Here is a 24,957-nt window from a genome sequence, read left to right as displayed (position 1 = left end):
AGTGTTCCATGTTCGTTTCTAAATCATGGAAGACTATCTAGGTGGAATATTTCCAATGATATATATTTCAATATTCCTTATAATGGCGGACAAGTACCTAATTCATGATACAGAAATGATCTGTACAATAATAATTGTTTAGGACAATTTCTATAACAGTTTTTTTTTTATTTATGATTTAAAACAAAAGCTATAATAACGTGGTTAAATAAATAATATCATTCAAATTCACATGCAAAATGTACATAGAAAACGTTTTTATACTGACGTAAAAACTTCCCATAATAAAAATTCAGAAAATATATTTTTCATTAACATTACAATTGAAGAGGAATCGCCCAAAATAGTGAAAATAAAAATATGATGGCAGAGATAAAATAAATTAGGATATCTTTTTAATATTATGGATTAAATGAATAAGGTAAACAGTTATAGATAAGATCTTGATCTCGAAAGACTTGTCAGACAAAATATAACATATGTTTAAGATTCGTTTTATATAAAATTAGTGCATTTAAATCAAACAAGCGAATGCTCATTCTAACCCCACTATGTCAAATTCTTATGCCGGGTCCAGACTGGTGAACGTAACATGCAATGAAAGAATTCACCGTCCACATTGCTGCAATGTATCATGAAAGGTAACACACTTTGTAACAATTTCTCATAGTTTGGACGTCTTGCGCGCGCGAATTGTGCGTTACACGCGCATGCTACGAGCATTACAAGCCGCGCGCGGAGCGATCCGAAATTTGTCGGTTTTTCGACGAACACAAAGGGGCGCGTAGTGTGCGCGGAGCAGCCAATGTGGACGGTCGTTTGAGAACGCAACGAACATGGAGGATGAGACTGCGTGGAATGAGCAAAAGAAAGGGTCTTCGGCGTGTTTTCATGAGTTGATGTATTATTAATAATGAAGTACTGATAATCGTCATAGCAAGAACGTGGTCTTCGGACTCCATGCTTCGTGTGATCTACCGGTTTGACGCGCACGAAAAAAACGTGTAACGAAGGGCCGTGTTCGCGGCAGAATGGCGGAAACAGACGAACGCGGGATGTTCGTAGTGAATGCGCGTTATGAGCGCGCTATGCGTCCACACCAGCAGCGAACATGCAATGAAAGGCAGAATGTTACATTGCATGTTACGTTTCACCAGTCTGGACCCGGCATTATAGTGTAAACAAACGACAAAAGATCCTATGCAATGTTCTAATACTGAACAACACTGAATATTGAGTCTTCATTTAAACAAAAGATCACCAAAGAATGCTCTTGCTCAAGCTCAAGCTCGATGTTTGTTTGATGTAAATGCAAGACATTCGATCCTTTCTGGATATAAAATATTTTTATTGCCTTTTTTTCATACTTTAAGAGCTGGTAATTAGGACATTTTTGAATAACTTTGATCCTTACAGCGATATACATTAGATTAAATGGTTCTTTAACACAGTTGTTCAACACTTGAAGTTGGTGAGCAAAAATACACTAGTATAATATAATATGTACTGAAAAGTGAAGTCAAAAGGTGGCCACAATATATCAAAACAATCTTATGCAGAGTAAAGTAACTTTACAATATGTTTGTTTTTGTCAATTGAATTTCAGTATATCCCGAACCAATGTATTTTTACTTTCCAACCTGTTTAAAACAAGGTATAACACAATCTCCATTCCCCTTTGGCAACAACCCAACAACTAAACCTAGTTTTGTCACATGATAACATTAAACTGCGTTTCAAAAGGACAATAGGTAATCGATGTTTTTCAATTTGCGCAGTTTACGATCCATTGCAGGCACGGAATCAAGGTTTGTGACTGAGGTGGGTATTAAATTATTTCAAAAAATATTTTTTCTTGTAGAGAATATTAAATTTGTCGTCTCATCCCTCCTCCCCCTTTTGGCATCTTGTTTATTACCTTTTACAATTATAGAGTACGCCGTAATATACTACTAAACGAGTTTATTGTACATTTGAGTAATTTAAATAAATTCGCACACGATAAAAGATCGAACTCACGCAAATTCGTATCCCACCTCTTTAACGACATAATTATTATATCCAAATACTGCCAAAAACTTAATTTTTATAAACTCGTCTTTATTCATATCCCTTCAAAATCCACTCAAATTTCCCACGAGCACTAAGTATGTATCATGTATGGTACAGCAAATTCGTTCTTCTACGTATAGTTATAGAGTTCATTATCCAAATCACGTACACCTCGTCACAATTCACGGGTAGATTCCATCTGTATACGTCATAGTAATTTCGGTCTTTTGCGATTAGAAATAGAGTCCATTAACCACCTACTTTACAACGTTCACAATTCACGCGTATAGTTCCAATCCGTTCTAGTTAGTCTATACACATAAGCACTGTATCAATATTATACGGCATAGCGAATTCGTCCTTCTGCACATAGAAATAGAGTCTATAATCCACCTACCTTACACCGAGTTAACAATTCACGCGTATAGTTCTAATGCGCCGTTCTAGTTATTCTATACCCATATCTATATTATACGGCACAGCGAATTCGTCCTTCTGCACATAGAAATAGAGTTCATTATCCACTTTTACACCTTACACGCGTAGTTCTAGTTCTGTGTAGTGGTGCGTAGGTGCAAAGTGTTCGGTCGTCAAGGAGTGGCCTCTTCGGCTAGTTCGGAGCCGGGAGGGGCTGATCCTCGAGCTACTACGGACACTGAGCTGACTGTTAGTTCGAGAGGCTCGAGCCCTGGACACCTGCCCACGCTGCATTCCATGTCCGTTCTGAAATAAGAATAGGACGGTAATATAATATATTATTTGTAATACAAAACATCTAATGTACGTGTTCAAGCAATTAATAAATGAATTTGAATTTGAATTTAGTTTAGTTACGTACGTTAAGATGGTAGCGTTGATTTTGGTTGTGTTAAGGAAACGATTTTCGATTATATTTAGGTGCGTAAAGTATTTTTTGTTAAACGTTTTGATACACTATGACTATGTACGATAACAATTTTATGCGAACTTAAAGTAGAACAGAAAATAATATTTATGTCATTTCTTTTCTTTGACGTTTTTTGATAGACTATTAGAAATATGTATGAGTGTAAATGCTACGTTTCTGTACCATGCAATGTACCATAGAATAATCTGAGGAAAAGGCCTCAGATTAGACTACATAATATCACATTTTATTGGTTTACGTTTACAAGACACCAAATCAAGTAACTTCATACTCACAAAGCACTAGCCGTCGACACTTGCATCTTAGCGCTCTGCCACTCGCTCGACTCAATTGAGTCCAGTTGGTCTAAATCCGACTGTGGTGGTGCTGGTGTGATTTCACACGAAACCGGTGACTCCAGGTTAATGAGAGTAGCTGTAGCCACTTCGCCCACTCGACTCGCTTCGTCCGTCGCGGAGCTAGTCGACTGGCTCGTGTCTCCTGACTTTTGGGTGTCTGTTCACGGTATACAGGAGTTAGTACTCAATACTGAAGCCCAGTTTTGTAATAATATAATAATACTTGAATGTTAATACAAAATGTATCACATTATACGGCTATAACATTTTATCTAGAGTTATTCAATAATGTGATAATTAATTCTCCAGAAAATAAACTTGACCATCACATTACAGGAATATAGAAGGTTCTTTCAGAACACATAACATTTTTTTTAATATGCCAATACTTTTTTTTATTTCTATTAATCTAATTCAAAAACATTGTCGAAAATGTCGAAAACTACCAAAATTTCAAAGCACAACTAAAAAATCGCAACAAAACAAGCGATCAAAACACAAAGCAAGGGGGGACAGAACTAAAAAAACATATAAAGCAATAACCTGTTGCATGCATATAGGTCAGCCACTTCTTGACCGGGCGCGCTTCGAGCGCGTTGAGCACGCTGCCCTTCAGCGCGTCTGTAACGTGCACGTGTTACTGTACAATCGACTCCGAACGTGTGTAACGTGTAATGTACTTGTAATAACATGTAATTCACATGTGGATGGTACGAACAATACGCGTTGAAACAATACGAACAAACATGGGAACACAAAGGCGCAGTACTCATTCGCTTTGAGTTCATGGGTCGTCCACACTGTGCTGTAATCTTAATCTTGCATTATATGTTTCACACGTCTGGACTCGGATCAGCGCGCATGCACATACTACGTATAGTACGTCACGTAAAAAGAACGCTGGATGAAAGTGATGGGGGTGTGTTTACACATGGATCGAGTTTTGCACGAAAGTTATGTGCCGATTATTTTATTTTTGAACTAGGCTCGCGAATCGTGACTTCGCATTTACATATTTGTTTTTTATTCTTATAAACACCAAATAGACCGATAAATCGCCAATGCACAGCTTCACCGTCAGCGTTCTTTTTACATGACGCGACCTGTAGCGGTCTAAGTCCTGACTAGTGTTTGGCCGTGTCTTACGACGGATATGTAAGGTATCTACTTGCACAGCAGTAGGGAAAACAGCTATATTTAAATTGAGAACGTATTTGATTTGTCTGAAGCCAAAATCGTCTCAGAGAGATTATTATTGAATGTTGCCTAGAAAACTTAAATTTACTTTTCCAGGCAAATTTTTGTTAGAAACTTGATCGATAAACTTTATCTAACCCTTTAAAACTGTATAGATTGCAATCGAAAACTATTAATACAGCAAAGCAAAAAGGCTTTTTACTAAAAAAAAATTAACAAGAAAATAAAAACCAATGATTATTTATAGCAAATGAAGACAAATTGTATAAATTATCACGTTACTGTTAGACGACGCCGCTTAAAAAATGCTAAACAATACAATTTACCTTCTCAGTTTTTGTAATTTTTTTGTAAATTTTAATAAAACCTTATTTTTTGTAACTTAAAAAAAATCACATTTTTTTGTAAATTTTAGTAAAACCTTACCTTGTTTATGCCTATGGTCACAGCAAGAAGGGTGTGGCGGGTGCGGTTTGAGCGGTTTCACACGCACTCGGTAGAACTTCGAGCCACGTGGCATTTGAAAACGATTGCCACTCTATAACAAAAAATGCTTAATTCTAAGAAATAAAATTGTTTTTTTTTTATTATCCGATGGAAATTCTGAAAATATTTTGGAATCTACTCTTTGAATTCAATCAAAAGCAACGTAGTGACTAAATAGAAATCGAACCTGATTGTTTCAGAAAATAATACAAACTTGGTACAAAAGTAATACTTAGTAAAAGTAAAGCCAACTATTACCTTTTTAGCATAACAAAACTCTTTAGATTCGACGGTGGCGATGGCATATAGCCGCCTCTCTCTCTCATTCTTGACGTGTATACTGAGGTCTAATGCGGCGAGGCAGTCGCTATGCACGAAGTACATTATTGATGCTTCCTGAAATATAAACCGGAATACATTAAATAAACATTACGTTCCCAATTCAATTAAAACCATTCAATTCTTATTAAAAATGACAAAAAATTATCAAATAAAACACAAGAAGGCGCATTAGACCGGCAATTATTCCAGACCTAACACGCATCTACAGAAATATAAAGTGAGTGAATCTTAATACTATTATAAAGGCGAAAGTTTGTAAGGATGTATGGATGTTTGTTACTCTTTCACGTAAAAACTACTGAACCGATTACAATGAAATTTAGCACACATATAGAGGGTAACTTGGATTAACACATAGGATAGGTTTTATCCCGGAAATCCCACAGGAACGGGAACTATGCGGGTTTTCCTTTGAAAACGCGGGCGAAGCCGCGGGCGGAAATCTAGTAAAATTATAATTATAGTCTTCAATCCGAATAAATATGATCAATCTAGAACTTTTTACAATATAAGATTTTTTCTTTTTTAATCCCAATATACACTAGACAGTACACCATTACTAGACTAGCATAACTTTCAGATAGGCCGGGAGATATCGCGCGATATTTAAAACCGCCATACTGTTACAAATGACCCAAAATTTTGTGTCAGTATCTCCCGGCCTAAGATTAGCGTTCTTAAACTAAAAGTAGGCTAATCTCACCTGTAGCACAGTATAATTCAAATGAGCTGGGTCCCACAGCAAGAGGACTGTGTGTCCGGGCAAACAAGACGATAGGCTGAGCGCACCAGCGGACAGCCCCACGGGCGTGTGACAGCGCGTGCGTGCCCGCTTGCCTTCCTCTTTTTTTGGCGATGACGATCTTTAATAGAGAAAATGTGTTTGGATATTTTTTTATATAGAAAAAAGAGCACGAGACGACATTAGGCGAAAGACACAGGTTATATATATTTTTTTTTATAGTGATATGTATAAGTGAATTTTATCGATTGCAGTTAATTTTTTTTTTTTTATTTTCAATCTCTTTTTTGTTTAAAAATATTGAAGTTCAAAGAAAGACGGCGATTTATAAACGTATAACACTTTATAAGCCACTTTATAACCCACTGGTGACATAAAGAAATCTAATTTATATCCTGGTTCTGTATTTTATACAATTATAATAATGTGCAGCTTTTATAACTTTTGAATATATGTATATCTAACTTTATTATATTATTAATTATACCTATGCGTCACATGCTTAAAATACAATACTCTTTGTTAACGAGACAATAATATTCACGTCTCATGCATATGCTATACATATCACTGAACTCTATCACCCTTGTACTATGACCTTATTTACGCGACCAGTAATGGGCCAAAACAAATAGTATTCTTATGTCTACAGCGGTGCTGTGATCATGTGTTCGCGTTACATTTTTTATGTCGCTTTAAGCGCTATATGGAATGAGTCGAGAAATTATATGCCTTTCTTGTTTGCACTTTCCTAGTCAAATTGATACTTATTTTTAGTTTTAGAACTAAGGTTTAATTTTATTTACAAAAGACATTTTAAACCTTTTAAATATGTACATATTTACTTTGCCTTTTGAATGGAACTGATCGTGTAAATATTATAATAATATAACTTATTCATTATTCAGGATAAATATGAATTTAAGTAATGGAAGACTAAAATGTGTATAATATTACCATAATATTTAAATTGTGGAAAGGCTTAAGGAAAAAGGTTAATATAATATTAGGTTAGACTAAAAAAATAATAATAAAGAGCAAAAAAAATAAGGGAAGGATATGATATGGGACAAAAACAAAGAGAAAACATTGGAAGACTCGTGTTTTATTATCCAAAAAAAATGATAACTTATTTCAAATATACACATCCAAAACTTTGCTGAATAAGTGAAATAAACATTTTCAATTCCAAAAGAAACATGTATACCTAAATATACCTACTTAAAACTATAAAAAACCACATAAAAAATTAGGATTACATCACTATGTAAAAACATCACCTCACATAATTAAACGCGTTAAAATAATTTTAATGATATTTGTATCATACTTATTTCATCTTTAATTAACTATTGTAAACTATTCTCTTTTGTTACCTCTCTTTGTATATTTTCGTTAAAACATCATAAGAATGAAGGGTCAAAACAAGGTCAAAAGGATATAGAGTCATACGTGATATTCAAGCTATTATTGATTAGAGTTAAATGTAATTTGTGACATCATGTAAGTAAATAATATGATGGCATAGTCATTTTTAAACAAATATGCTTAAAAAGAGCGTGTGTGCCGAGAACACGTGTCAGAAGTGAAACTTCTTTGTCCAGATTAAGATACCAAAATCGTCGCAGCTTACTCCATAAGGTGACGGTATTGCATTTACTCTCAACGCGCCAAAAGAAGTTTCACTTCAATACAATAGTGCACTAAAGCCATGTATTCATTCTAAACATATTGAGCAACAATTGATGAACACGACATTGTTGGAAACTTTGTTTAAATGTTGTATGTTGCGTTCCTTGTTTGAGAAAAATAAATTAACATCGCAAAACAAATGTTTATCATGAATATAGCTTTAATTCAAATTACAATCATATTTCAGAGTTAAGTGTTCATACAATGATCAATAAATTATATTGCACAATTATAATGGCTGTTTGTTATCTGTGATTATTCTGTATTATATATAATGTGAGGATTGCTATAGCTTAATAAAAAAAAGTTACTAAATTGCACATTGAATTGCAAGCAAGCGTGACACATTTTACAACAAGCAACGTGTTAAATGTTTTTTAATTAAAATTACAACAAAAAAAATATAACAAATAGAAGAAATATACTACTAAATACCTTCACTACAACGTCAATGGAATATTATAACATGGAAAAGGTTGAAAATATTCTATGAAAATGGACTGTTGATTCTGAATCCATTTTGTGGTATTCGAAAAACAAACACAAACAATTTTACATGATACACACTAAAAGTACAAATAAAATGCAGATAAATGCTATTACTTTGAAAATTATTATTTATATGCTAAGGTTTTGTGATCAGTCTTTTATTTGTGATTGTTTAATATTGATATGTTAAATATAAAAAAAAATATTACATAAACAATACTAAGTATTGTTTTTGAGCATGGACGTCAGTTGTAAAGGATTGACAAAAATGTATAATTGTTAAAAATATTAAACCTAATCACGAATGCACGCAGTATCAAAGTTAAAATGGTAGGAAAAAGAATTTAAGTGGTCATATTAAAAAAAATCAGGTGCACAACATGCAAAAAAGAACCATAAACATAAAATAAAGATTACAAACTAAGTAAATAACAATCCCCTAACCATTAAAGTAGGTACTATAAACAACTAGACTCACAATCTCATTAAAATTAGCGCCTTATTTCGTTGTCGTAATGGTCAAAGTCTATTGCTTCGTTCATTAGAAAACTCTGCCTAATATAAGTTTGGGCAGAGTTTTGATTAGGACAATTTCTAAACGTGATTGTCAGTCTAGTCGATAAATGTACCGCAATGTCCGTAACACAACCAATCTAAGTGGACAAAAAGTGGACAAAAATGTACCGATCTACAATATTAGCGGCTATTGGTTGCATGAACCTCACCTGCCATCGCTATCATCCTCTCTACTTTTCTCCCCTTCGTCTGATCTCTTTTCTAACTCTTTCTTGAGATCTGCCACTTGTTGTTGCAAGAGCGCTTTCTCATTTTCCAGGGACGCAAACTGTAACCATTTTTTAATTAATAAAATTTATCAACGAGAACTATGCTAAATGCAATCAAAATATGTGACCATCAACAAATAAACAAAAAATATGGCCTATAATTACCCAAATAACGTTTACCTTTCTTAACTTGAAATGGTTTTTAACTCTATCAAACAAACGTAAAAAGTCTGTTCTCTTAATAATATGATTGTAAATAAACATGTCTTAATAATTTTAACCCACAAACCTGTGTTTTGAGCAGGCTATCATAATCATTAGTCTCCGGGTCGGTGAGCTGTTGTATGGTATCTCGATATTTACTGCATTCACGTGTTAACGCTTGTTCGCGTTCTCTAAGCAATTCTAGCTGTCGATCTTTTTCTATTAGCAAACGGCGGGTCACGTCGTTTATTGTTACCTTAAAAAAACGGACTATATTGAAATTTAGTGATAAAATACGACTGTTTTTAAGATGTGCTAGCCAATACGATATTAACGGTGAGTTGTTTCAAAATCCAAAATAGAACATAGAATGATAATAATGAATAATAACATCACTTAATTTTGAATCAAGTATACGCAAACATACTAAAAACTTTGTGTTAAGTCTATTATTTAGCTAAAGAAATGTTTTTAACAAAATTTTGTACAGATGTTATTTGAATATCTAACCCTGACTAAGCTACTCTTTCGACGCAATTTTACCTACATCATACCTGTTTCTCAGCTTCATACTTCGCTTTGAGCAATGCAATCTCAGCGTTCAACTTCTGTTCCCACTCGACCTTACACTTCTCAACCGTATCTTTGATCGCTTGATCCTTTTCCACCTCAGCATTTTCCTTTGTTTGCATCACGATTGCGTTGTGATGACTTATTTCTATAACGTCTGTGCGCTCTATTTTCTCAAGACTCGACTCTGATGGCGATCTATCCATGTTATTTGTTAGGGCTACAAGTCGGAACCTGTAAGAGGACACAAAATTATCTTTACGAAAGAAAGAATTTTAAGATTATTTAATTCGCTTATATTGCGTGTGGCGGTCGAGATATATTGCCAATTTAAACCTAATAAAAATGAAAAATATTTAAAATATCCAGCTTCATAACTTATGGCAATTCATAATTCAAAATGAAGGGATTACCTTGACCGCATCGATTCTATTTCCGCTTTGTATTCAAGATGCATTTTTTCCTGTACTTCCTTTATTTCTTTAGCCTTCTGGACTTCAGCATCTTCAAATTTCTTTTCAAACTCTTTAATTTCTTCACGCGTCTGTTCCAGCAAATCCTTTGTACTCTTGTGCTCAGTTTCCAACCTTTCTATGTCCTTTTGGTGTTGATTTTTCAACTCTTCCTTTTCCCTTTTTAAAGTTTCAATCAGTTCATCTTTTTCACTGAGTGTCGCTTTCATATCGCTCAGTTCTAATTCGTGATCCACCATTAACCTTTGTTTTTCTTCCCTAAATCTTATTTGTGTTTCTTCATTACTCTGGCTCCAAGCTTCAGTTATTTCTAAACATTTTTCTTGCATGAACCGTTTTTGTTCATCCATATCGTTTTTTAGTTTCGTTAACTCCTCTTTAATTAAAACGATATTTACTTTACACAAAGTACATAGTTTTATTAAGAAATCTTGTAATTTTTCGATGTTTATTTTATGCGTGTCCATGTTGTCCTAAAATTTAAAAGTTAATCTTCATCATGTAATAATGTCAATTTTTATCAAATAAATTTATGCCATCCACACTACTTAATCTAATTAAACTACAATAAAGCATATAATTAAGTAAATCATATTATATTAAACTATTCTATATATGGGGCCGACGAAGACAGGAGCAACAAAAATAAAAATAACTACAATTTGTAATTTAAAAAATCCACTCAGATATTATTACTTCGTGTTTAAAGGAACAAAAACAATAAATAAATAAACAATGAAATACGTCTGTAAGATGATCATAGTAATGTACTTAGTACATTATAAAAATAAACGGCACAGAACTAAACTATAATTCGATATAGAAGACTACAACGGCATTCATTTACATGTGGGACTCATTTACCATCACTTAACCACGCAAAAAATGGTCCTTCGAGCCAGATCAATGCACACATTCACAGAAAATTATGACTATTTTTTAGGGAATTATTTCCCCCTGCACCATTGTAGCCTCCCAAATCCTAAATCACATAACTGAAAAATCGTTTAAAAAAAGATCTAATTCACAATATCTGAGCGGGAACCGTGTACTAGAGCACCTGTCGTCCGCGGCCCCACTCGAGGCTGGCGGCGAGCGACTCGTCGATGTAAAACTCAGAGTTGACGAACCCCTCACTAGCCAGTACCTCGGTCACTGTGCCCGCGCTCGCCGTGTCCGGCACGCACGTGGTCGACGTGTCCGTGCGGGGGACGGGTTGACCGGACAGCTTCTCGAAATCGGCGTCCGATTCGAAGTCCCTGCAATAAATTTATAATGAAAACGATTTTTATTTAACTTACTTTATTTGATAACAAAATACTATTAATTTTAATGTAATTGTTGTATATTAAACGAATAATTTCGAGAAATATGACGAAATCCAATTATATTTTGATAGAGCGCGTATTTGTCGCTGTCGATTAGACATGTATTTATTTTATTTGAGATACATTTTTAAGTTAAATTTAATCCGGTTACATTCAAATTCATTTTTTTTTTACCACAATTTTTTTTGTTTTAGTATACGAATGTTCTACCTGTCAAGATCCACTTGTACGTTTGCATCTCTATCTCCGTGCTCAGATGTCGATAACCTGAAAGTAATACAGAATATTAATATTATACATAATCTATCAAAATAATGACAGACATATTATATTTTAAGTTAAAACATTCTCTCAGACCTTTGTTGAAAAAACTTCACCGTGGCATCCATATCGTATTTGGGAACATCCTTCGCAAGTTCTGGGAAAGCGTTTGCCACGAATTCCACATCTTCACTCGTTAGTTTCGGCAATTTCGAGTCAAATGTAGGGGGCGCTTGTGTCGCAAACGTTGGCGGCAAATCCGTCATACCAGGGAACAGACTCTTGAGGAAGTGACCTTCGAAAAGCGTATTGAAGTCTTGACGCCTGCTAACTTCTTCTTCGTGTATTTTCAACAGCTTCTCCGCTAGATCTGTCGCCCACTGAAATTAATGTTTGAGATTAGATATTTTTGTATTAACAAAGAAGCAATCGAGTAGGATTCAAGATGTAATCTTTTGGATTTTGATCGGTGTAGATTTTGTTTTGCATTTCCCCTTTCATGACTTGTAAGGTCTTCGGCGACTTCGCAGTATACAGTACTGCCCCAGGGGCATGACTCGTGAGGTATTTAGCGACTCATTGGCAGAACACGGTACTATATATACGATACGCTTGAGCTATAGCCACGAGGTTTAAACAGTCAGGCACAGTCTCCCAAACTGTGCCTCAACTATCTAAACAGGGCGATTCGTCCTCACAATGACCCGCTCATATTCACGGGCGGCGCCAGATACTTGTTGAAGAGGACGAATCGTCCTGAACAACATTCCCCACACGGTCAGAGGAACCATGCTGCTGCTTCTAAATAAAAAAAAAAATGGTTGTCTGTAAAGTTGGTTTACTGACGATAGTTGAACGTGACAACGTCTGAGTGTGCTTCTTTGTCACTCGTTCCGCGCTCTCGCTTGCACTTCAAACCTTACACGGAACGCCTCAGAGCGAGGTAACGCCGCATGAGTCATGTTTTTTCGTGCGTGCAGCCGGCTTTATCGAATTATAAGACGTTGTCACGTTAATAATATATGTATGTTTATCAGCCATCTAGTTTCCATAACACAAGCGAAAGCTTAGTATGGGATCAGATCGTACCGTGTGTGAAAATTGTCCTGAAATATTTTTTTTTTTATTCATTTATTTATTTATTCTATAGCCCCCAGTGACCTGCAGGTGCGCGTGCGAGAAGGTCCGGCGGCGCGCCACCTCGTGCACGGCGCGCACGAACACGTGCGGCGCGCGGTGCAGCTGCCACACGATGCTGAAGTACCGCGACAGCCGGTTGAGGCACTGGAACGAGAGCATCGCGTGCGCGTCCTGCACCGACATCGAGTTCTCGATGCGCAGTACCGCCCTGGAACGAACGAAATCATTCAAACATGGGAAATAATACGTGACTGGGTAAAAATTATTAGCTAAATAAAGTGATACTGGGTAAAAATTATTAGGTAAATAAAGTTACTTTTAATGATACTTTTTCATTAAGTGATAGTCACATTTTGACTGTTTGTATTAATTTTATGACAATAAAATTAAAAACGGAGTAAAATAAAAACTCACTCTAATCGCGCCTTTAAAACTTGTGACAACTCATCTTTTGATTTGGCAATCCTCCTGATGATATCTACGATTTTCTGATGACCAACTAAAAGTTTTTCAAGTTGGCAACAATGCGATTGTACTAATGTTGGCAGGACTGTTGGATCGCAGGCGGAATTAAGGCGATCACGACACTAAAAGTACAATAAAAAATATTATAATAAGATATAATATTTTGAAGATAAACATTAAACATATATTTTCTTACTTGTATGATAGAAGTGGCTTGATCCCGTTGGTCCTTTTCAAGCTTTTTAACATCGTTCAACAGTTGATCGAGGCCGTATAAGCGATCCTCGATGCCTTTTATTTGCTTTAACCCGTGCATATTGGCATATTCCAAGATTTGATATAATTGGGCTTCACGCTCTTTTAGTGGTTCTGCATCGATCTGACAACATAGAAAAATCATGTTAAAATTATTTGGTACAGAAAATTCATGCATACTATTTGTATTTGCTTTTTGTAAAGAGCGAGTTTTCTTCAGTTAAGTAATATTCAGATTACCAAGAGTAAAATCAAGAAATTCAAGAAAAGATAAGAGAAATATAAGAATCAATTCACGAATCCATAGCAATATTTTGACTTCTCCCTTTACAATAAAAAAAGTGAATGTCTTATAAAGTGCGGAATATTTTCGACAGTAGATATGCGTTATAACTGTGTGTATTTTATAGTTAATAAATAATAATGTAAAAATCTTAAAACATCCATTAAAATATTTATAGACCTGTTAAAATATAAAGAATGTAAAAGCGTAAACATTGTCATAATCAAAACACCCATATCTCGTAAATCCAATATGTCTACGGTATAATGTAAACAAATTTAATGTATTTGCATTATGAATGGAGTGTGGCACGCTTGAAACACGTGATTTTATTTATATTCGCAAATTGCGTTAACCTTAAAACACAATTTGATAATAGGTTTCTTATGCGATAACATTAGTTATACGACTTTTAATAGTTTTCTCTGTCGTAGTTCAGTACATACATTATTTACCTTAAACAATACCTATCTAAAACATGCTTATAGAAATGAACTTTAATCAATGATTAATTGACTATAAATTATCCTTCCTAGTTCCTTCTGCATTAATTGCATCTACCTATAATTGTACAACAACATAAATTTTTATTATGTAGGTATATCAATTTCCTTGCTACTCAGAAAAACTAAATAGCATATTTTTGAATTAATATGATTTTACTTTTACCAAATTTAGTTTAATTAAGAAAACGTTTAAGCCGCAGTATCTCAGAATCTATAAATTTACCCACTGCACCCTACTTCAAAATACTTCATTCCTTGAAATTCAATTAAAAATTTTACCTAACACATACAGCTCGTACAATTCCAATTAAACTACTCTACCAGCTATTCCAAGTATACTTACCAAAGCCAAAGCCTTCTGGCAGTAGTCCAGTATATCCTGCAGCGAGGCCTTATTCCCTTGCGCTAATATCCAATGCAACAACGTGGGTTCCTCTTTACTCTCAACAGAGGGCGCTTTGAAAGTGACCCCTTCGTCCGATTCTTCGATCTGATGACTCTCTGCGGGAACTTCATCGTGGCTACCCGATGCGTTCTTTTGATCGAACACTGAGGTAATATATTATTATTTAGATTTGAAGAAATTATGGAAAAAGACTGGGTAAAGACTTGTCGATACTGAGTTACATAGTCTCATATGTAAAAATGGAGAGATAGAGAAAATTGTAATAAGCTAAAAGTCGTAACAGCAGTCAAAAATACCAAGTTTGTTCAAAAGAAGAGAAGTTGTACGTTTTCTTAAAAAGGACCATGCTATAAAGAATCAAAACAAACAAGAAACAAAGCAGAAGAATGCAACACAAATATTAAATGTAAGGAAAACAATATAAATATCAGCTGAGAAAAATCAGATATATGTATCATGAACTAAAGCTTACGCTTCGGAATGCACCTTCACATTCTTACTAAATAAGGCATACATACAGAAACACATTAAAGCGTAAAATATTTTAATAGTTACAAATAAAGGTATTTTATAGTTTGTTGCTTTGAGACTAGATTAAAAAAACATAAACAATATTATAACCACGGTATAAATTGAATATAATACGCAGTAATTATGAGAATTCCTTCAATATGACTTATACATTGTTATTACGCATTGCTGTGGCTAATAATCCTAATCCATATTTTATTGAACACAAATAATAAGGAATTATTTATCAAGTTGATGCTCATAAAATTGCAATACAAAATGTTTTCGTGTGAATTTAAGTGGAATAATTTGAGCTATAGGTACAATAAAGTAAAAGAAACAATAATACATTAATCTATCTAATCTAGAATGATATTGACTAGAAATATATTGACTTTATTCCAAATTGTATTCATTAATTGCAATTATAATTAATTGCAATACAGTAAATTATCAATTATTTGTAAGTAAGCAATACAAAATGGACAATTCTTCATTAACATGTTTTTATTAAACAAGTCTAGGTTATAAACAGTTTTAAAACAATAAACAACACATCAGATATAATGAGTCAGCATTTTAATTGCTTTCCTCCTATCCATCAAATGTAACTACATATTATTGCAACATAATATTAATATGATAAAGATAATTTCATTTACTGTATAATTTTAATGGATAAAATTTCTGCATAGGTACTAAAAAGCATAAACAATTTTTTACTATTTATGCTTTTTAGTGCTTTTTACTCATAAACAAAATCGGATCTGAAAAACTACCAAAGCAATAATTCAAGCGACACTGTTGCTTAAACATTAAAGCAGCTACTGTTCTATAAAATATTGGAAACAAAACAACAAATCACTACTATTGCTACTATTAAATACTACAAACATTGATTTTATTATAGTAACATAATACAAACTTACCATCCTCATCTGACAGCTTAAAGACTCCAACACCGAAATCCTGTGCCGTTCTATTCTCAGAACTAGTGTCCGATCTTTGTTGGCTGCCATAGTGATGACCTTCAAAGTCGGTCTCCTCAAAGACATCGAAAGCAGAGAAACGATGTGCTTCAGCGTGCAATTGCAGCGCCGATAATATTGGAATCTTGCCCAGTGATTCAAGCACTTCGTTCAAACTGTAATAAGACATTATTTTATTGAAGAAACTTTATGATATTAGTTTATTTTATGGCTTCTTTACAACAACAGAGTCTACCTTGCCCCTAAGATATTGGTTATTACAAATTTGAGAACAGATTATAAAAAGATTGATTTTAATGAAGATTAATGAAGATCATATAACAAAAAGGATGGGTCAATCATTCCGAATGCAAAATCTTAAAGTTACTCATTTATAAAGTTAAAATATTTAAGGTTAATAGTAAGTCTATATTTTTTGCAAAGGGAAATGGTCTTTTAAATATAAAAGAAACTGTACTTACGTATTTAGCATTTCATGATACTCCTCCTTTTTAATTCGATGTTTTTTAAATGACTCTTTGAAACTTCGCGACCTTTCGCAAAATTCGTTGAATATATCTTCTAAATTCGCTACAACAGCTGCCCAGCCCTAATTTAGATAAATAAACTTATTTTAAACATTTATGATTAACACATACTACTAAACCAGTAAAAAAAATAAAGTAAATATGTATTTGAGCTCATCAAAACAATTTCAATAAACAATGTCAATTATTCATAGGCACACACCTGATGCTGCAAATGCTGTTCATGTACCAGCTGTTCACAACTCCTCGATACCTCATGAGCGAGGTCACTAAACTGCTTAGCGAGCGACGCACATGACATAACAGTGTTAACATTCGGCTGCATAGAGCAACAGACCTCCACCGACTTCCTGAGTTCAGCTACTGACTTTCCATCAAAGGCACTTGAGTCGCTACGAAACTCCCCTGTACTCAATTCTACGATAGGACTGAGATCTCCACACACTAGAAAAAAAGATCAGATATAAAATCTTAGTAATACCATGTGCATCTAGAATTAAAAGTAAGTGGCTTTGTTACGCTGTGGTGATTAAAAAAAATGTCTCCATCTAGCAGGACACAGAAGGTGGATTGTTTACTTGTCCGTAAAATAATTGTTTACGGAAAAAAATTTAGTGGCCCATATCAAACAAAGACACCAAAAATAATCTATTCCATCATTATCAATAATTACACTATATCCATCTTAATGCTTTTTAATATAAAGATAACACAGCATTTATAAAGTAGTTGAATTAAATTTGATTACTCATTAAACTTAATACAGTGATTACATTTAGATAAATGCCGACACAATTTTGGTAAATATATTATGTATTTATGTCATGGTCAGCCATTGACTTGTTAGAGATGCTCTACTATAAACTGAGAATTTATTTAAATCAATGATTAAAAATATAACATTATCATTACAAATAACATTGGGTTAAAGATCAAGGAAAGTGTTTTGCACTTTTGGCTTCCTGTTTCAAAATTTATAAAATACTAGCTTTCCACCCGCAGCTTCGCCCGCGCAGTCAAAGAAAAACCCGCATAGTTCCCGTTCCTGTGGGATTTCCGGGATAAAACCTATCCTATTTCCCGGCATAAAAAGTAGCCATAGGCTCCTTTCTCGGATATCAAAATATCTCTATACCAAATTTCATGCAAATTGGTTCAGTAGTTAAGGCGTGATTGAGTAACAGACAGACAGACAGAGTTACTTTCGTATTTATAAAATTAGTATGGATTAATCAATTCATTATTCTTGAATATAAAGCAGCTAAAATAGGTCATTATTATATAGCACCTGTATCACAAGAACCATTTGAAAAGATGAAACAGTAAAAATGAAACAGAGAAGTTTTTTATAAGTACCCAATAAAATTAGTAGTACCTTGTTCATTTTAAAACTTATACCTACATAATATATATTTAGCATATTCTTATAATTATTTTCAAGCATTTGTTGAAAATAAACTTAATTGTAAACTCTTATAGTTCTCTTTGAGAGTATATGTATATAATTGAGTATTATAATTTTTAGGCAAAAATCTATATGACAAAATGAAATACTACACTAAATACTCACTAGATTGCTTTATGTGACTTTCCTTTACTGAAGGTTTACTAAACATATAAATAGGATTGGTATCAGTCCCAGCGCTGTATGATGACACCATATGGTCAGACTGCAATACTTCACCGCCACTTACAAGAAGCACTAGCGAATGTGCTGGTATCTTTGTCTTTCTTTCTATGGCTGCTTTTAAACTAGCAACACTGAAAAAAAAGTATAACTTTAGAAGTTCTTAATTTGAATTTTAACTTAATGTACATAGACTAAAGAGTATGAAATATACCTTTGCAGTGTGAGATTCATATCATATGTGGTCATTAAACCAGCATCAACGTGGAATACATACAACATGGTGATATATTTATTGTTACAGCTCTTTAAATTAAATAGCTACTACTTCTGTGGAGTCTCTTCACTCATTCCATGGCTGCAAGAAAATGTAAAAGAAACACCATTATAGCAGATATTTATTAATTACTGTTATCAATGTCTTAAATACAATATATTAATCTGTTCATGTTCATTACCTACTATTTAAAACTATTTGAATAAAAAGGTATATAAGTTTAATCCATTCTTGATAAATAATTTAAAAATAGGTTGGTATATGATAATTAATCACTCTAATAACTACTAAATAATATTAGTAAATGACAAACAAATCACTCTTCTATTATATAATGACTTGCATTTCAAAATATACATTTATTTAAAAGTACTATATTGAAATATAAGGTCAATAATATAGTCATTTCTGAGTGTAAGTCCTAGAAAGACATCATTATTATTTCAAATCTGCAAAATAAACAAATTAATGTTTTACAAAACCAGAGCATAAAAAAATAATTAAGTCAACGGCAAACTATATAATTACGAATTATAAACATAACGAAGCAGATCTATTACTGACTAAAAAAAATTGAACGTAAAAACGTTTTAAAAACAAAGATTCGACACTTACACAAATACTTTTGATAGCCATCTGATTCTATTTTGATAATCATTACAGCACTAATCTATTTTGCACTAAACACACTTTTTCATTTTGAAACACCATTGTTTCCACAAGAGGCAAGAACTCTTGAAAAATTTGCTTGTTCAATTTACAAGTACAATTTTCATATCCCTTTATTCATAACACCACCATTGCATTATTCTAGACGACAGACGTAAACTAAACTCAGCTGACAGCTATGTATTATTGCCATATCAAATAGCAAAAATCAAGAGCATAGAGCACATTAATTATATATTTACTTCTTTACTCCACATATTTTACTCTCAATAATATTACGTAGAGATAAACTACGATAACATGGCGCGCCCCTCCAAAATTCAAAACGTTTGAAAGTCTTTGTGAAAGTATTTACAATGCACCACCAAGATTCACAACGCATGTGTGCGTTATGAGACGGCCGTAATTAATTCGAAAATATACCTACGAATTAATTATGGCTATACGAAATTTGTTTCTTACATAACTTTGAAAAAAAAATATATTTAAGTACATAAATCATACCAACAGTATAAAAATTAAAATGAAAACGAAAAGTCAAAAGAGTAAAGCTACCTAAGACAAATAATTGATTATTAATGAATATTACACAAACAATGAAGCGGAATTTTCAGGGTATTCTCAATTAATAATACGTTTCTCACGGTTTCTCATCACTTACAACAACTTTTGAGGGTATTTAAATTAAATAATACTGGCAGCATTATTTTCGGCGCTGTCAGCGTAAATGTAAAGACATTTAAAGGTAGCGAGACTCGTTTCGTGGGAGGGACTCTAAATTCCCGCAGTGTTCCCGCATTTATGGCAGAAATAACAGAATTTGGCCACAGTGAGAAAAAAAAAAAAAAAAAAAACAAAAAAAAGTGAGATCGGGATTGGATGGACCTATCATAAATGAAGCATTGAATTTAAAATATATATTTTCAAATTCAAACCATTTATTGCATACTGCCTAAACATCGATTAAAGTGCTAAAGAACCGCTAAAGAAGTTTTCACTTAAACATTTTTTTTTTAAGTGAAAACTTCTTTAGCGGCGTTGAGCAATTTTTCTGTAATGGGTATAAAATCTTAAACTCGCGTCAGGACACGATCGAAAAGCGTGACGGATGGATATCAAACATAATAATCAAGTTTTCACTTCTGCCGGCACTCCCGGAGTGCAACCCGTCTTTTTTTTTATTGTTACTATGGAAGCGCTTGACCACAATCTCGCCTGATGTTAAGCTGAGATGTGGTCTAAGATGGAACGCGCTTCCGTTCCGGTACCTGCCCCCCTAGACCAGTGGCTTTCTATTAGCGTAAAGTTTAATAGAATAGATTATGAATGTATGAGATTGACGTAATCAATCGTCGTCGTCGTTGTAATCAAACGTCAATCTCATACATTCATAATCTATTCTATTTGCGTAAAGTTTAATAGAATAGATTAAGAATCTATGAGATTGACGTAATCAATCGTCGTCGTCGTCGTAATCAAACGTCAATCTCATACATTCATAATCTATTCTATTATACTTTACGCTAAAAAGCCACTTGTCTAGGGGGGCTGTTCACTCTGAAGACATATTTTGTCAATCGAACTTGAAACACATGTCAATTTTAAAATTCATCAGGCGAATCTCTGTCTTATAAAATACTTTCTTTCGTAAATTTAAGGAACAAAATGAGACACGTATAATAAAATTAAAAAAACAACGCATTTATTTATTTATGATGATTTTTATTCACAAGTAGAGATAAACTACGATAACATGGCGCGCCCTTCCAAAATTCAAAACGTTTTCTTCTTTCAAACGTTCAAGTTTGTTGAAAATGATCTAAGAACTTGTTGGAACTTGTCGGCGCCGATCAGCGCTTATAAGCGCATGTTCATATATTTTCCTGCGCGGGTTACCAGCGCTTATAAGCGCTTATAAGTTTCAAGCTTTCTTTCTGAATACGCCCTTAGAGTAACGTCTCTGGTAGGTATTTAAAAAGAAAAAAGGTTTATTGGCACAAAATTGTAGCGACGTCAGTTCTTTAAATCAAATTGTTTATTATGTTTAGAATGGTTTATCAGTAAAATCAAACCTTAAAATTAAGTACTTGTATCGGTCATTATTAATATAAGTATGTAATCGTAATTGAAATAAGTTATGCAAATGTACAGTTCTAACAAAACGAATTATCATGTTATTCTATGTCGTCGTTACTAGGTTGCGTTGTTGAATTTTGTTGAACTGTCAAATGTTGCCTAATAAAATGGCTCTAGGGTGGATTGCACCGTAGGCTATTAAAGATTATAGCCTATTAGACAGTGCGCGCACGAGCAACTTTGTCTCCGCAACTATTTTGTCTCCGCAACTATTTTGTCTCTCCCACCTATGGGCTAGTATGAAAGTGCGCGCACGTAGCGACGCAACTCCCCATACAAATTGATGGGAGAGACAAAATAGTTGCGGAGACAAAGTTGCTCGTGCGCGCTAGCTCTTATAGCTCTATATCTCTATTAGTATTAAAATTTTAATACAAAATATGTATCTTTAGTGAAAAAGTTCTGTAGCATGATATAAATAAAACAAAAAATAATATTGTATCAACTTTATATTAATAAGAAAAAAAATTGTAAAACTTTCAAAAACCTCCCACTAAACCCCCTTATCTCTAGGCCATAATATTCGACAAAATAAATAGGATAATAAAAAACAAGTTAATTACTTATACGAAAAAGTTGAAACCTCATAGGCTTTTTTATAATTTTTAATTTTTGCTCACAAGCTTCTTATTTAAAAGTAATATAAAAAATATTTAAGCAAAGCAACAGATTGTCAGTATCTATATAAAAAATATCTTTAACATATTACATATACATAATATAATCAATTCACTATTTTCATTTTAAAAGATTATCAGAAAAATATGAATGTCAACATGAAAAATATTTTTTTACTATTGTAAGGCTTCATATCAGCACCAATGTAATGTTTTCACATTGCTAAATAAAATAACTAAATTAATAAGGGCAAAATGCATTACATGAAAGTCTAAGTCAATGTCCATTCTCTGAGCTAATCTGCATTTCAAGGTGACAATTTGACCTCTGCATAATCACTTATGCTTGACAACAGCTATAGAAATTAAAATAGGTACAATAACAAATATAATATAATGTGATGTCATTTTTTTAAAGCACTATACAATAAATATTAAAATTATTCATTACATGAAATTATTCATTTATTCATTAATTTTAATTAATACTATACTTAGAAAAGAAAATGCTGATATTCATAGTTTATAACTTCATTGACCTTAAAATGACCTTTGGAAAATTTTGCATGTCACTATCAAAAATGGAATGTTTACTTACAATACATAATATCAGTGTCTATAACATTTGAGTTACATAATATTATGCAACATTATTTTATTATAAATACACACCTTCAAAAGGTACACCATCACCAAATGCAGTAAAAGTGGAAATCTTTAAGAAAGTGTTGGCTTTTGCCATTTGTAGGAGCCAGAATATTTAAAATCATAATGGGCTAGCTTTTCATCTGCCTCTGGTGGTCCCCGGGACCCATAAACATAAGGAACAGGTTTTATATGTTGATCCTCTAATTGTTTAAGGACTGGTGTAAATATACGCCAAGCTTCTTTCAACTCATCATTTCTCACAAAATGCATCTGGGTTCCAGTAAATACATCGAGAATTAACCTTTCATAAGCGTCAGGAACATCAGTCTCCTTGTATCGCATACTGTATGTGAGATCTAGTTCTGTTTCCATTAAATCAAACTTCATGCCGGGTGATTTGCACATTAATTTTAAATACAAGGCTTCTCCAGGTTGGACTCTAATCACAAGCTCATTGCGCTTAGTGTGTCCTTCAAATATGTCTCCAGGTACATCCTTATATTGAATTCGGACTTCTGCTTTCCTCTCATTTAGAGCTTTACCACATCGCAGAATGAATGGCACTCCTTGCCACCTAGAGTTGTTAATATATAAAGCAGCAACTGCATATGTGGGTGTAACTGAATCTTTAGGTACAGTTGGGTCATCCAGATAACCCAACTTTGCTTCACCTTGACCATTAGGGTCACCAATATACTGTCCAACTAATAGATCACTTAACTCAATAGGTTTAATGTGCCGTAACACTTTAACTTTTTCATCTCTTATGTCATTAGGACACAGGGTTACTGGTTTTTCCATAGCTACAAGAGACAGGATCTGTAAGAGGTGATTTTGCATAACATCACGGAGAATACCAAAATCATCAAAATATCCACCTCTACCTTCAGTACCGAATGGTTCCTTAAATGAAATAAGCACTGATGCAATGTTTTCCCTATTCCAGGAAGGGCTAAAGATTTGATTTGCAAATCTAATAGTCATTAAGTTTTGAACCATCTCTTTGCCAAGGTAGTGATCAATTCTGTAAATTTGTTCTTCTCTGAACAACCCACATAAATGATTGCTTAGTTTATCCGAGGATTCGTCGTCGCGACCGAAAGGTTTTTCAATAATGACCCTTGTATAACCTTTAATTGATATACATGCATTCTTAATGTTAACTGTAACATCTTCAAATACTGTAGGTGGTACTGCTAAATAAAAAATTCTGTTCGCTATTAGTTCTTTTTCGTGCTTACTGATATGTTGATTAAGAAACTCAAAGTCAATTCTTTTGTCGTAGGAACCGGCGACATAGTCGTTAGCTTCCCAAAATTTTTCTAATTTTTCCTCGTCACCAGGTCTAATTTTCATATATTTTTTTGATTTCTCCCGAACATCTTCAATTGTTTGTTTGGTTCGAGCATAGCCAACAAACCTCGTGTTTTTTGGAAGAAGATTGTCTCGGTATAAATACCATATCGTGGGATAAATCTTCTTTTTAGCAAGATCACCTGATGCTCCCAGTAGAACGAATGTATGAGGATATTGAAAATCTTCTTTGTTTTCCATTTTGCCTTTTTTAACTAAACTTATAACACAACCTATAGAATCTATAACTAAAATAAAACTAAAATTAATAAGGAATGGAATTGGAAATCAAATGTCAAATAGATAGGTACACATTTGACGTCACAGAATGTCAAGTAGCATTGCCTACTTGTGAAGTGTGAACTAAGTGTATCTACAGACGCTCCGATTTGGTTGGTGCCAACCACACCAACCATATTGGAACCGACATGGCAACCATTCCAACATTGCTACAGATCGTAGAGGGCTACAGATTGTCCGACGGTTGGCCTTCCAACTGTCAGTTGACCATAGAGTAATATGTCAGTTGACCATAGTACGAAGAGAATGGGCTAAATTCTACTATAGAAATAGAGAAAATTACAGTCATATGCGGCTCTTATAACTTATTTTTTAAGGTTTTTAATGCAGCCGCACTGTCAATTTTTTTAATACTTCTAACATAATAAAATACGCTTGATTTC

General features: G+C 33.6%; 2 protein-coding genes across 3 annotated transcripts; both read right to left on the bottom strand.

The window, feature by feature from the left end:
* Positions 1 to 1,585: 1,585 nt before the first annotated feature.
* Atg17 (autophagy-related 17) lies at positions 1,586 to 19,668 on the bottom strand. 2 transcript variants are annotated; one of them, XM_090115029.1, is made up of 23 exons: positions 19,467 to 19,668; positions 18,789 to 18,932; positions 18,518 to 18,708; positions 17,150 to 17,391; positions 16,882 to 17,009; positions 16,361 to 16,575; positions 14,859 to 15,064; positions 13,668 to 13,850; positions 13,421 to 13,593; positions 13,028 to 13,214; positions 11,963 to 12,246; positions 11,816 to 11,872; positions 11,425 to 11,536; positions 10,218 to 10,750; positions 9,789 to 10,038; positions 9,320 to 9,490; positions 8,971 to 9,089; positions 6,026 to 6,185; positions 5,239 to 5,376; positions 4,921 to 5,032; positions 3,841 to 3,918; positions 3,235 to 3,454; positions 1,586 to 2,775 (listed from the first exon to the last, which is right to left on the bottom strand). In XM_090115029.1, exons 2-23 carry the CDS (start codon positions 18,854 to 18,856, stop codon positions 2,643 to 2,645), a joined length of 3,960 nt encoding a protein of 1,319 aa, XP_089971155.1. In that variant the 5' UTR covers positions 18,857 to 18,932; positions 19,467 to 19,668; the 3' UTR covers positions 1,586 to 2,642. The 2 variants fall into 2 exon arrangements, with proteins under 2 accessions (XP_089971155.1, XP_089971163.1); XM_090115037.1 differs by lacking the exon at positions 3,841 to 3,918.
* A 2,419-nt stretch (positions 19,669 to 22,087) lies between these two features.
* On the bottom strand, positions 22,088 to 24,574 carry Zw (glucose-6-phosphate 1-dehydrogenase Zw). The gene has a single exon (XM_090115021.1). It carries the CDS (start codon positions 24,473 to 24,475, stop codon positions 22,991 to 22,993), a length of 1,485 nt encoding a protein of 494 aa, XP_089971147.1. The 5' UTR covers positions 24,476 to 24,574; the 3' UTR covers positions 22,088 to 22,990.
* Positions 24,575 to 24,957: the final 383 nt, after the last annotated feature.

The sequence above is a fragment of the Colias eurytheme genome, chromosome 2 (assembly GCF_061535395.1).
Source record: "Colias eurytheme isolate Ceu_HAF_F1 chromosome 2, ilColEury1 Martin Lab GWU primary, whole genome shotgun sequence".
Lineage (NCBI taxonomy): Eukaryota > Metazoa > Arthropoda > Insecta > Lepidoptera > Pieridae > Colias > Colias eurytheme.
The sequence above is the reverse complement of the archived record's forward strand: the minus strand, read 5'-3'. Positions and strand labels throughout refer to the sequence as shown.

Coding starts and splice junctions, on each gene's coding strand:
- Zw (XM_090115021.1), bottom strand. CDS start 24,475: ATGGAAAACAAAGAAGATTTTCAATATCCTCATACATTCGTTCTACTG.
- Atg17 (XM_090115029.1), bottom strand. CDS start 18,856: ATGTTGTATGTATTCCACGTTGATGCTGGTTTAATGACCACATATGAT. Junction 13,215..13,420: donor GTTTTAAAGGCGCGATTAGA/GTGAGTTTTTAT, acceptor CGTTCGTTCCAG/GGCGGTACTGCGCATCGAGA. Junction 3,455..3,840: donor GACCTATATGCATGCAACAG/GTTATTGCTTTA, acceptor TACCGTGAACAG/ACACCCAAAAGTCAGGAGAC.